Source organism: Paroedura picta, chromosome 3, assembly GCF_049243985.1.
Source record: "Paroedura picta isolate Pp20150507F chromosome 3, Ppicta_v3.0, whole genome shotgun sequence".
Classification (NCBI taxonomy): domain Eukaryota; kingdom Metazoa; phylum Chordata; class Lepidosauria; order Squamata; family Gekkonidae; genus Paroedura; species Paroedura picta.
In genome coordinates, this window is record NC_135371.1 from 67485398 (window position 1) to 67498910 (window position 13513).

The 13513-nt window shown below is 43.9% G+C and overlaps 1 protein-coding gene across 18 annotated transcripts in view; it reads right to left on the minus strand.

Annotated features, from left to right (window-relative positions):
- The window catches only part of ZNF346 (zinc finger protein 346), a 112576-nt gene extending 99529 nt beyond the window's left edge, over positions 1 to 13047 (minus strand). For 12 of the 18 annotated variants that reach the window (XR_013229146.1, XR_013229144.1, XR_013229142.1 and 9 more), the window contains exons 1-4: positions 12903 to 13046; positions 3409 to 3512; positions 3218 to 3313; positions 1945 to 2089 (exon numbers count right to left, since the gene is read on the minus strand). Coding sequence is in view for 9 of the 18 variants with exons in the window: in XM_077326305.1 (XP_077182420.1) it covers positions 1945 to 2089; positions 3218 to 3313; positions 3409 to 3512; positions 12903 to 12963 (406 nt within the window). In the remaining 9 variants the exon portion in view is untranslated. Of the gene's footprint in view, positions 1 to 1944; positions 2090 to 3217; positions 3314 to 3408; positions 3513 to 6248; positions 6314 to 12902 lie in introns of all 18 variants that reach the window. The other 6 variants (XR_013229149.1, XM_077326302.1, XM_077326301.1 and 3 more) reach the window with 2 other exon arrangements.
- Positions 13048 to 13513: the final 466 nt, after the last annotated feature.

Consider the following 13513-nt stretch of genomic DNA (forward strand, 5'->3'; position numbering starts at 1 on the left):
GGGAAGAATCAGGGCGGCCATCCATCAGGAGGAAGAGCTGGGTATCATCAGCATATTGGTGACATTGAACATGAGACAACATTGTGACTTGGTGGCTAAAAAGGCAAATGGGATTTTGGGCTGTATCAAACGGAGTATCGTGTCGAGATAACGGGAGGTGATGGTACCACTTTACTCTGCTCTGGTTCGGCCTCACTTGGAGTACTGTGTTCAGTTTTGGGCATCCCAGTTGAAGAGGGATGTAGACAAACTGGAGCGTGTCCAGAGGAGGGCAACAAAGATGGTAAGAGGTTTGGAGTCTAAGACTATGAAGAAAGTTTGGGGGAGCTTGGTCTGTTTAGTCTAGAGAGGAGACGACAGAGGGGATTTGAGGGGCTGCCTAAGGAGGTGGTGAACTCCCCCTCACTGGCAGTCTTCAAGCAAAGGTTGGATACACACTTTTCTTGGATGCTTAGGGCTGATCCTGCGTTGAGCTAGATGGCCTGTATGGCCCGTTCCAAGTCTATGATTCTATGATAACCATCTTCAAGTATTTAAAAGGGTACCATATCGAGGAGGGAGTAGAGTTGTTCTCTTTTGCCCCGGAGGGACGGACCAGAATCAATGGGATGAAATTAATTCAAAAGAAATTCCGTCTAAACATCAGGAAGAAGTTCCTGACAGTTAGAGCGGTTTCTCGGTGGAACAGGCTTGCTTGGGAGGTGGTGGGTTCTCCATATTTGGAAATTTTTAAACAGAGTCTAAATAGCCATCTGATGGAGAGGCTGATTCTGTGAAGGCTTAAGGGGGTGGCAGGTTACAGAGGATGAGCGATAGGGTCGTGAGTGTCCTGCATAGTGAAGGGTGTTGTAGTAGATGACCCATGAGGCCCTTTCCAACTCTATTATTCTATGATTCTATGAACCTAGCCCGAACCTCTGTACCAGTTGAGCAAGAGGGCACATAAAGATATTGAATAGCATTGGAGAGAGAACTGCTCCCTGAGGGTCTCCACATGCAAGCTGGTGATGGCTTGAGGAACTCTCTCCTATTGCTACCGTCTATCTGCAATCCTGGAGAAAGGAGATCAGCCACTGAAGGGCAGTCCTCTGATTCCAGCATCGGCGAGGCAGTGAGCTAAAAGCTCATGGTTGACTGTGTCAAACGCTGCCAAGAGGTCTAATGGTATGAGTAGTGCTGACCCACCCCAGTCTAACTGGTGACAGAGGTCATCCGTCAGGGTGCCTAGCGCTGTCTCTACCCCATGGCCAGGCTGGAAACCTGACTGGGATGGATCTAAGACTGAATCTTCCAAGAATGCTAACAGTTGGACCATGACAGCCCTCTCAAGCACCTTCCCCAGAAATGCTAGGGTCCAGAGATGGTTTTTTGAGTACCGAGAGAACCACAGGCTCTTTTAGCCCCTCAGGGAATTCTCCTGTTGAGAGAGAGAGGTTTATTATTTCCCGGAGGAGGAGGCCACAATCCACGTATCAGATGTTTTTTGTAGCCATGATGGACATTGATCTAAGGGGCATGTGGCTGACTTCGCTTTTAGCATTTTGTCCGCTTCAGTCAGCGTGAGTCCTCTGAAGTTAACTCAATGTACACTCCAATAATGGCCAAGGGGCCTCTAGTTCGCTTTCTGTGTCTAAGTTTGGGGGGAGGTTGTGGCAGAGTGTTGAGATTTTGTCTGTAAAATGACTTGCAAATGCCTCAGAGCTGATGTCCAGTTGGTTATTATTTTGGCACCTTTCATCCAGGTGGTAAGAGACTGAACTTTCCTAAATAATTGTACTGGGCGTTAGTTAGCAGAAGCGATTTCAGATGAATAAAATTTGCGTTTTATGCACTTCTTTGATGACCACAGCTACTTCAAAGAGTCCTGGACTATTCTAACCAAGGTTTTTTTGTTTTTAAATACAGTACTGCAAAAAACAAGTCTTGGCATCTTAATAACCATACCTTCTGCTTTAGGAGACTGCAGCTTCAGCTTCAGATTCTTGGCATGTGTCTTGCCTAGGTAGTGGGAGTTAGCCACAACAGGTGAGGAAAAGGTCATATTACAGATGGGACAGCACTTATTCCTGTCTTCTCCATTGCTACCTTGCTGTTTACAAGAAGGAATAAAGGCTTACTGAATTTGAAGAGCCAGAAGGAAAACATACCAGTAAAGTGATCCACGTTTAGGAAATGCAACTGTACTGTAATTCCTTTATTCAACCGCACATACCATACATTGGTTACACACATACCTCCTGTGCAAGATGTGAGAGAACTAACCAAAGAAAACCATTATAGGACAAAGGGCAAATTAAATAACCTTGATCAGTAATTGACAGAAACAGTGAGTAAAAAGCAAATCATTGCTTGTAATTCCTCAACTAAATTAATAAATCTATCACAGAGGTCTGGTTCAAAACAGCAAGGGGAAAAGTAAATTACTCAAGTACTATATATGCAGCAAAATACAGTTAATTTTCTAGTAGGTTCATTAACTATAAACAGGGATTTCAGTGTTATTCCAAAATGTCTGAAAAGGTGAACTTTCAGTTTTTCAAATTAATTTAGCATGAAAAGGCTCATTAACAATCGTGTGAATTTCCAGTTTTCCGGAAGCCATTAATTTTTTCCCCTTCAAAGAACTTATTTTGTCTGCTCTTTTTGCCCCACCCCATTTAAGACAAGATGGCTGGCTATTAGGGACACAGTCTTTCCTGTTGAGGAGCCTTGCCCTGCCTTCCCACAACTGTTTGCCAGGTATCAAATCCACTAAAATTTAGAAAACATCAACTGAAAGTTTTCTTATTTGCCTGGGCATTCGTAGATAGTGAAATGACTGGCTTTGCTTTTAGTTCCCAGCCTGTTTTGATTTTACTGGATTTTAACTAAATCTGAATGACTTATTTGTATCAACTGACTTTTTAGTTGTGTCATGATTCTGCTGTTCTGTACAGTTCCACTGCTCTAATATCATTGTTTATCTTGCAATGCCTGCTTTACAGTTCATTTTGTGCTACTGCTTTGCTTGATATTTATTTGATTTTCAAAGGCAGTACTTGAATGTTTAAATAAAGAGTCAGATAAAGACAATTTTTAAAATAAAATACAAGACTACTCTTGCAAAAATGCCTGATACTAGAATTCCCTAAGGAATTACTGCACATTCTGATAATATAAGTGTACACACAAAAACTTTTGCTTGTTATTCTGGAATTTTTGACCTGCTCTATATTACCTGCTTTGTGTCCAATTTTATTTTCTTGCTTTGGCTAAGCTCTTCCTCACCATGGATTGACACATACCGCCGAACTTTGTTTGCATGTTTCTTACTCTGGAAAAATGAGAAGAAAAAACCAAGAAAAGCATATCAGGAGGCCTCCATAATTAGCATTACGTTTCAGCAGCTGCCCATAGCTTGAAGCATACCTGATAGTGAGCAAGCTTTTGTGACTCAGAGATGAGAACTGCACTACACACTTTGCACTGGGAGTCAGTGAAGATGTGGCTGTTTTCTTTGATCAGACGATCCACTGAAAAAAAAGGGGGGCCCACAAATAAGCATATTGATATAGAACTACGAAAATATACAGATTAATGAATTATCTCTGTTAGGGTCTTTGCCAACATAGCTATCACTAGTAGCTTCAAAGAGTGGTTTTATATAATCATGCCAAATAAATGATTTCAGAGTTTTCCCATGACAATTCTAACTTCCAAATCAGGGAGAAGTAAATAAAATATATTTGCAAGTCAAGACAAAAGCATTTACATTGTAATCAGTTAATTCTCACCCTACATTATAATGAAGAATGAAGAAACACTTTCATAATTCTAGAAAAATGAATTAGCCAGTAGCAAGCCAGCAAGCCAAGAAAGTAATGCATTGTCTAACATTTCCTTGGTATGATGGAGTTGAACTATAGGATTTTATAACTTAACCCTCTTCCACTTTTAAAAATAAAGGACAGATCAATGGAAAAACATGCAGCTGCAGAAATAACTACTTACCGTATATACTCGCATATAAGCCGGGGTTTCCAGCACTGTTTTTATATGTGGGTAATTGATTAACAGCCTGCCCCCAGCCAGCCAATCGCAGCATTGCACCTGTAACCTGAGCTCTTTGCAAGTGAGCTAGTGGCCTCCAGTTAACCTTTGCCTTCTGCAAAGATCTTAAAAACGAAACTCTTTGCAAGTGAGCTAATTGCTTCAAGCTAACCATTGCCTTCTGCAAATATCTTGAAAGCTTACTCTGGCAGCTTGTAGGACATCAATGGTTTGACTGAGGGATTCTGATATTTTTTCCCCTTCTTTTCCTAATCACTTCTTCCAAACTATTCTTTTGGTTTTGGGGGGGGGGGTGCTTTGGGATTTACTGTTTGTTCAGTGTTTCTTCTTTTATCTGAGGAGCAACATTGTTTGCCTTTTCTTCTTGGGGTTGTGTTTCTTTTAAAAGTTGATTTTTATAGTTCTTTCTTTCAGTGTTTTGTTCTGGGGGGCACTGTAGCCCCCCAGTTTGGTAGCTGTTGTACTTGTTGTAGTAGGTTGCCAACTTTGGGTACTATTGTTCTGCTCTGGTTTGCTGGTCTGTGGGGCACTATTTGGTTCTTCTGTCAGAGCTGTTCTCACAGAGCAGTTCTGTCAGTGCTCTCTCAGGGTGTCTGGCATCAAGAGAGGAAGGGAAGACAATTGGAAGCCACTTTAAGAATCCTTTGGTTAGTGAAAAGTGGGGTACAAAAACCAGCAGCTATTCCTCCTCTTGACTTTTCTGTATTTGTTAGGAGGGAGGCTGGATGGGAAAGCCTGTGATGATTGAGCATGGATTAAGCACTTAGGCCACCCTGTAAATTTACCAGTAGCCTGCTGTATTTCCCACCCACGGCTTATATGCGAGTCAATAAATTTGCCCAGATTTTGTGGTAAAATTAAGCGCTTCAGCTTATATGTGGGTCGGCTTATATGCGAGTATATACAGTAATTCATGTCAGGAGTCCTTTGTAGATAAACAATTTCAATTGCTGATTAACTTTATAAATAACATAATTACCTCAACACAGAATACATAGAAAAGTTCAACATTTCTTCCTAGAATTGGTCTATGCCATTTTAAACACAATACCAATACTTTCTTTAACCAAACAAATAAATCAACAGCAACAGCTGCACATACAGGATCAGGCACTTCTTTAGGCCCCAAATGGACAATATCTAGCACCTCATGTAGGTCTGGATCCAGACTAAATTTTCTACTAATGGAAGAGCTGGAGCTATTTCTCACCAATTCCTACTGCAAAGTTGATGCAAAGCCACTGATGCTGTCCATGAGGGTTCCCTGCCCCAAAGAAACAGCATTTTGAAGATATTACTGGGGAAAGGGCAGGGAAGTTCTCTTCCACTGACAAAACCTGTCTGGGTGAGTGAAATTAAATGTGGACTCAACTCATAGTTTCAAGAAAGAAGGGTCATTTTATGGTCAGTAGTTCATTCCATATGCATACTTTTTTTTTGCTATCAAGTCACAGCTGACTTATGTTGACCCTATAAGGTCTTAAAGGCAAGAGACATTCATAGGTGGCTTGCCATTGCCTGCCTCTGTACACTGACCCTGGTATCCCTTGGCCATCTCCCATCCAAATATACTGAACAAGGCCCACCCATGTTTAGCTTCCAAGATATGATGAGATCAGGCTGCCATGGGCTACTCAGGTCAGGTCATACATAATAAACTAATAATCTCACAATCAAGAAGCTGCTATTTTTACAGTGATTAAGCAAACAGGAAAATACAATTGTGTGGGCAGAAAGTCTCAGTTGTAACTGATCTGTAATTGTCTTCAAAGCACACTGCATACATTTACAAACTCAAGAAAATCACTATATTGACAAGAAAAATTGCATTTCAAATTTTACCATTTTGCAAGTCAGAAAGAATCTAATTTGAATTATGTTTTCTTGTGATAAGTATTTGGAAGACACACCCTCATACAACATGGAATGACCACTAACAACATTAGTAATTGGTGGTAAAAACCCATTAGAGAGAACACACCATTCACCGGCTATCAATAAGATTCGCAATTAGACTGTGCAACAAATTCAGGTATCACTCTGTCCCCGTATCTGCTCAGGCAACACTATTACAGAGCCTAACATCATCTGCCATATAATCACTCATTTATTTAATATCATAACTTGCCAATGATGTCCCTCTGCTGCCTGCCTAAGGCAAACAAATAGTGATTCAAAAAAATGAAACCAATACAAACCTGACATAAAACTGGACAACATTCAGAAACTAGTGGGGAACATTTCAGCCTCCCAGGATACTGACCTGTAAATGACAATGATTTCATGCAGCCTTGACAAAACATTGGGCAGTGGTTCTCAAGCTTTTTAAAATCTTATGTCCAATAAATTATCCTATTAAATCATACTTGCAGGTGGACACAGGTATTGAAGGAGAACATGATGCTGGGGGAGGGGGTGAGCTCACATGTATAAAGGCCACACACACCTACAGCTGTACTGAGAGATAAGGGGAGGAGAATTAATCTTCCCTTACGGCTTCCAGAAGCAGTACCAGAGTGAGGCAATTCTGTCTGCTGCAGCCTTTCATGATACATGCCTTTTACTCACAGGGGTCCTCCAACTCCTGGCACTGCCTCTTCAGCAATCATAGGAGGCTGCAGTGAGGAGGCAGAAAAAAAATTCTACTTCCACAAATGTTTTCAAATATTGTTGCCAAAGATCTAACTCTAAGGTGGCACAAGAAACCATAGATAACTCAAAAGTAAAGGTTAACATTTTAAAATAATGTATCAAACCACAGCACTAATTTCAGAGGAAGGAACATAATACCAGAAGAACTCACAAGGGAATCTAGCAATCACCAAGCTACCTCAACAGAATAACTATGTCGAGGGGTCTCTGGAAGGCCACAAACAAGAGAGCAAGACATTTCTCTTCAGACATGAATTTCTAAAGTTTGTTTGTTCACGACTTTTAGCCACAGCAGGTTTTGTAGATAGTTGTGGACTGCAACTAACACTAAAACGTGCTTCTTCTGTTTCTAGTATTCCTTTTTCTTTAATCTGCTCCTTACCTTTGCCATACAACTGCTCTATCCCTCAATAAATAAGTAGGGAATACTGGTGGTAGTTACTGGTTAGATCCTTATTTCCCATGAGACAGATGGTAAATGTCCATGCTGTTCATTAGTGCAAACCCATAGTCTCTAGCTGTCAGTGTTAAGCTATAATATAAAGACATGATCTATTGTGCTATATGATGACTTAAGAAAACTATCTTACTTCTACCTTTTTCTCTACAAAGAAACAACCTCTCAATGGAGGCTCAGATCACGAATGCAGCTCGGACGGCATTTTTTCATCTGCACCAGGCCTGGCTACTAGTGCCCTACCTGTCCCCAGAACACCTGGCCACAGTGATCCATGCAACTATCACCTCCAGGTTAGACTACTGTAATTCACTCTATGCAGGCCTACCCTTGTCCTTGACCTGGAAGTTACAGCTGATACAAAATGTGTCTGCGAGTGTCCTCGCCCCCCTCCTTGGGGGGCCCATATCCAACCGGTGCTACAATTGCACTGGTTATTTGTCTGTTTCCAGATCAAGTTCATGGTCGTGGTTCTGACCTTTAAGGCTATACATGGCTTGAGTCCTGCCTATCTGAGGGACTGCTTGTCTACTATGCCCCATGCATGGCACTTCGCTCTCACCCATTAAGCACGGCAGCAGCTGTGTACTCATGGGGGATGGAATCCCCCAGATTATGGGCTGCCTTTGTTGGAAAGCCCGACATGCTACCTGGAGGCAGCAACAGCGAGGGGGAAAGCGGGGGGGGGGGAGTGGGGGGAATAGGGCCCCCACCGTACAATGGTGGGGAGTGGCATGCAGCTCTTCCACCAAGGTGAAGGTGGGGGGGACTCCCCGCTTGGCTCCGTGGAGCTGACAGGGGCATAGAGTGTCCCTCAACGGACACCATAGGCTGAGGGAAGGGCTGGGCCAAAAGGCCCGGCTCTTCTGCTTATGCATGGGGCTGGCCCAACCCAGTCCCTGCTGGCACCTGCAGCATCCCAGGGAATGCGGATCCTCGTTGCATGTCTTCTGAGGCACTGCGCTGGGCCAGGGCTGGGATGGCGGCAGCAGAGTGCATAATTGGAACTGCCCTGCTGCCGCCATCTTGGATTTCTAGCCCCATGCATAATCAGTCATAGTGGGTATGAATTAGATTTGTGTGCGGTGATGGCCGAATCGGCCGTTCCAGGCCGACACAGCCAGCACCGTGCCACCAAGTTGCGCACTGGCATCTGTGCCTCCCCTCCCTCCCTGCGGCGCTGGCTGCATTGGCGTGGAATGGCAGAATTGGATGTCACCCCGCATAGCCCTAGTATGAATCTTCTGGTGGCCTTTTTGGCCCTGGCCCCAACGTGGTGGAATGAGCTCCCAGAAGAGCTGAGGGCCCTGATGGAGTTATCAACATTCTGCAAGGCCTGCAAGACAGAGCTCTTCTGCCAGACATCTGGTTAAGGACCCGGGGGAGGGGAGTGCCTAGGGTTTGATCTGTGGTGCCCACCCTATGTCAACTGCTATGCTTAGATGAATGGCGAGTACATCTGACAGCCTGTTATAACATGCAACATGCCCTTATAACATGCCCTTATGCAACAAAAAAAGCCACTTTGTTGGCTAGAGATGGACTGTGTGTGTGGGGTGTTATTGGGAGGTATTTTGGATTTTGCCCGCCACCTTGTTGTTGTTAGATTGTTTTATTATTAATATGGGGAGAAATGTGTTTTGATTTTATCATTTTACTGTGACGGGGCATTGGGCCCATTTTATTCTGTGAGCCGCCCTGAGCTGGCTTCTTGGAAAAGTTGGGATATAAATTTAAGAATAAATAAATATTCAGATTACACTTTGACAAAGATGCTTATTTTTAACATTTATATCTGCAACTTTAAGAAAGATCCAATATGAATATTTATGATGGTTATAATCATTTTAATCTGTCCTGCATATCTTTATACAGCTTTGCTGTATAAATAAAAGGATAAGGGCTAGGTGGGCAGAGCCAATTCAGACTTTGGGCCAATCGGAAGGTGCCCAAAGTCCAGACATCGTCTGCTCCCCCCTAGCCTGGCCATGGGCAATCTGGTGGCGAGGGGTTGGCCTCCCAAGGCCCAGTGAAACCTCGGAGGGCAAATGCCCAAGTAGCCCCCGAGGCTTCGCCAAGCACCAGAAGCCCTGTCACACTCGGGGGAGGGAAAGGGGCTTTCCTCTCGCAGCCCCCCACGGCCTCGGGCCAATGCCCAAATGGCCCCTGAGGCTTCGACAGGCTGTGAATGCCGTTCAACAGTGCAGGGGGGGGGAAGGAAAGGGACTTCCCTCCCGCAACTCGCTAAAGCCTTGGAGGGCTGCACTAGAGGCACCTGAGGCTTCCCTGGCCTGTGGGGGGCCTTTGAAGAACTTGCTCTTGCCTCACACAGCCCGCTGAAGTTTCGGAGGGCCGCACAAGTGGCCCCCGAGTCTACGCCGGCCATGCAAGGACTTACATTGTGGGGGGGGGGGAGATCCCTGTGGGAAGGGAAGCCTGAGGGGAAGGGGAGAACCTTCCCTTCCCCTCCCCCTTGGCCCGGTAAGCCTGAGGGGGTGCCCTTCCCTTCCCCCTTGGCGCAGGAAGGCCAAAGGGTGGCCTTCTTTTCCCCCTTGGCCCCGGGAGGTCCTTGCCCTTCCCTTCCCCCTTGGCCCAGGAAGGCCAAAGGGTGGCCTTCTTTTCCCTCTTGGCCCCGGGAGGTCCTCCAGCCGCCTCCCAGGGCTTCCTGGACAAATTAAATGCCTGGGGGGGGGGGAAGACTTCCCTTCCCCCTTGCCCCAGGAAACCCTCCAGCCACCTCACTGCCAGGCGGCTGGAGGGCTTCCTGGCCCAAGTTGAAGCAGGAGCCACCCCCTCCCCCTTCTAGCGCCCACTGTATCTACTACAACAAGTTTTGTTTCTAGTAAGCATATACTATGATTTAGATAATCCAAAAAAGAAACTCTTAAAAAAAACCCAAACCCAAAACAAAACACATTGTCTCAGTGACCCTTTGACCTATATCAACAGTTTGCATTGTAGCAAATAGGAAGCTTTGCACTTTGATACATGTTTTTCCAAAAGCCTTGATTGTAGGTATCTTTATAACAGATCAAGATGTCTCACTAGAACTTGCTCTTCCATACTATCATCTTTCTCTTTAATTTAACTTAAGGAATTTCCAATACATGAATTTCCAATACTATTGAAATATATTTATTGCTTATACCAGAACACTTAGCAAATGATAAAACTGTTGCAAACTGGGCAATACTGTACTTGCGGTAGGCAAACACCTTAACCTTGTTACTGTTGCCTCCAGAAAAGTATAGCATGAATGGACCTGAAATCTGACATAATTACTAGAAATTTTGCTAAGAGTCTTCAAAAAAATAAGTGGAATGTCATTGGAAGTATTCGGAAGTCATCACAAAAAGTTTATTGAAGATGCAGCATCTCTTGCAATGATTTTACTACAAATGGCGCAAGTTATTTACAGCATAATGACTGCACATACAACTGCATTCATGACATCTCTTTCCAAATAGTCACATGTCTGACTGCAGTGGCAACAAAACAGAAGGGCTTTTTTTTTTTGTTTAAAGGAGCCTAAGACCACTATAAAAAGTAATGTTTCCTTAATGTAGGCTTTCTCAACCAGGGTTTTGTGAAATCCCAGAAGTTTCCTGTATGGGTGGATGTTAATCAATTTTAATATATTTTTTAAAATTTGTTAAACATTTATTGAGTGATATGATCATAGTCAAGTCAACCCCCTCTTTCAAAATAGCCAATGATGGGCCTGGAGGGGGTGGGAAGGGAAGGGGCCCCAGGTGGGCATGTACACAAATATGCTTCCCAATCATATTCTGCAAAAATATTGATTCAAATGAGTAGTTGTGTTGGTCTGAAGTAGCCCAATCAAATCAGAGTCCAGTAGCACCTTTAAGACCAACAAAGATTTAATCAAGGCATGAGCTTTCAAGTGCAAGTACTCTTCTTCAGACTAAGAACTGACCATAATAACAGTAGGAATATATAAGCAAAGGTTAATCCTGTTACATTAGTAAACTGTGTCACAGCATCCAAACACGCTGTCAGTTCTTAGTCTGACGAAGAGTGCTTGCATTCGAAAGCTCACGCCTTGAATAAGTCTTTGTTGGTCTTAAAGGTGCTATTGGACTCTGATTTGTCTGCACAAGTATGCCACTTCTGGGGTTTCTTGAAGCCTGAAGAATGTTCCTGGAGTTTTTCAAAGTTGTGAAAGATTGCCTTAATACGTCAAATGAGTTGTCTATATTTAATATTTCCTATAGTAAAGAAAAATGGTGACTAGCAAGAATTCTGCCCACGACCAGAACACTTCAAACAGTCCAATGAAGTTACATATGAGCAAGCATAAAACCATCGGTAAGTGGCATACTTCAAGTCAATTCTAGACTCCACGAATTAAAAGCATTGGCATATGTAATGATGCCACAGGGGTGTGGTACACTGACAACAGAAAAATATCATTATACACTAACCGTATTGGGTTTATAACAGCAATAGCAGTATAACACAAAAGTTATCACTGCCCCTTTGCATTCCCTTATGCAACAAAAAATCAGCTTGCCTCTTCTTCCATTTATCTTGCCTCTTCTTCAGCCTAGTCACTTGCTCTCTCTCATACTTCCAGGGGTAGTTCTTACTTTCCTCCCTTATCCTTGCCATGCACCAACATCTGTTCATTTAACCCAGTTTAATGCCATTCTTTCTCCCTTCTCTCCTGTGTCACTCAGTTTCTTGTGCCAACTTCTTAAATCTTGAAAATTCAATTTGTCAATATAATTTTGTAGTTAGTATAAGAAAATACACTCAGATTTAGACAAACATTGCAATCCACTTCTCAGAGACCAAGCCTTTTATGCAACATGTAAGTTACCAGTTTCCATTCCCCAAGTGCTAACTAAAAACTACATTTGATCAGAATCATAAGGATGACTGGAGGAGTGGACAAGGCACTAAAATCTGTCGACCTCATAGTCCAGTGTTGTTTCTTTGTTTTAGGGAAAACTTTCTCTGGAAGCCCAAATGAGTTGTGATCAACATTCAAGTGTTTATTTACCATTAGAGGCAAAGCAGCACCTAGCTGCCACTTTTGCTTGGCCTTTGGGATGTTAAATGCCTCTAGTCCTGGAACAAGAAGCTAAAATCCTCACAACAGCAACAAGTTCTAGCGCAGGGAATGGGTCGAGAGAGAGAAGCTAGAATTTGCTTGTTTTATTGTACACTGTCTCGAGCAACAAGGAAAAACACTTATGACACAGTGAACTTCTTTAAAAACATGCATTTTGAAACACGTGAAATAGGATGGAGGTCCCACCCCTCTTAGAGGTGAAAAGGAATCTAGGCACGGCACAGTTTCTTTACTTCCAGCTGTGCCATTAGTTACGGATCCTATCCTATGAAACAGAACTGAAAAGTTAATTCATCACAGTGATCAGATTTAGTCAGCGACATTTAAAAACTGCCAACATTAAAGCCTTTCCCACAAGGACCTCACTAGGACAGGGAGCGGAGGAAGCAATTCGAATCAAAGGGCCCGGTGCAGCGCTGGCGAGGTGGCCGGGAGGAGAGCCAGGCCCTGTTCTGGGGCGCCAGAGCGGTGGAGAGGAAGAGACCCGGGCCGGGGGAAGAACTGCGGACAGTCCCGGCCACACGTAAGAAGTGGGGAAGGTCCGCCGGGCCCCTCACACTCCTGGTTCACCCACTAAAGGCCGTGATCAAGCACAGGAGGACAAGCACCTTTCCCCGGGAGACTATGAAGGAGACGCCGCCTCACCTGCCTCCTTTCCCACCGGCAAAACTAAAGCTTCCCCGTTGCTACCCGCTTCTTCCGCCATTTTGTCCCAGCGTCGCCGCCCCCGAGATATCCACTTTCTCCCAGAGCTTTGAAATATCGCGAGACGTTCGGGCTTCAAAGCCACATATCGCGAAAGTTCCTCTTGCAAAACGCGAGAATAGAAAAGCTCGGGACTCCCGCGAGATTCGATATTCAACAGCTTTTGAAAGGGAGTCATATGACCCACTTCAAGCTCTTCGAATGGCCATTTTTTATACGGGCAAGCGAGATCAAGGAAATCCGTTAGGAATGAAACAGTTCTTTAGACGTCTAGTACCGGGTATCCAAGAGTCATCGAAGGCCTTTAAGTGACAGCTCCCTTTAGAAATTTGACCCAGGTTTCTTTCGTGCTGACATTAATCCAGTGACACCTTCACAACTAAGATTTATTCCAGTAGGACTTTTCCCGAGACAGAGGGCACTTCTTTATACCCCCCCCACTTCACTCATTAATTTATTATGCCAATACTTCATCGCTTAATTCCCATCTCCTGCACACTGCAACAGCAGCTTTGCCAACCCTGTGTCGAACTAAGGACTCAGGTTCAAAT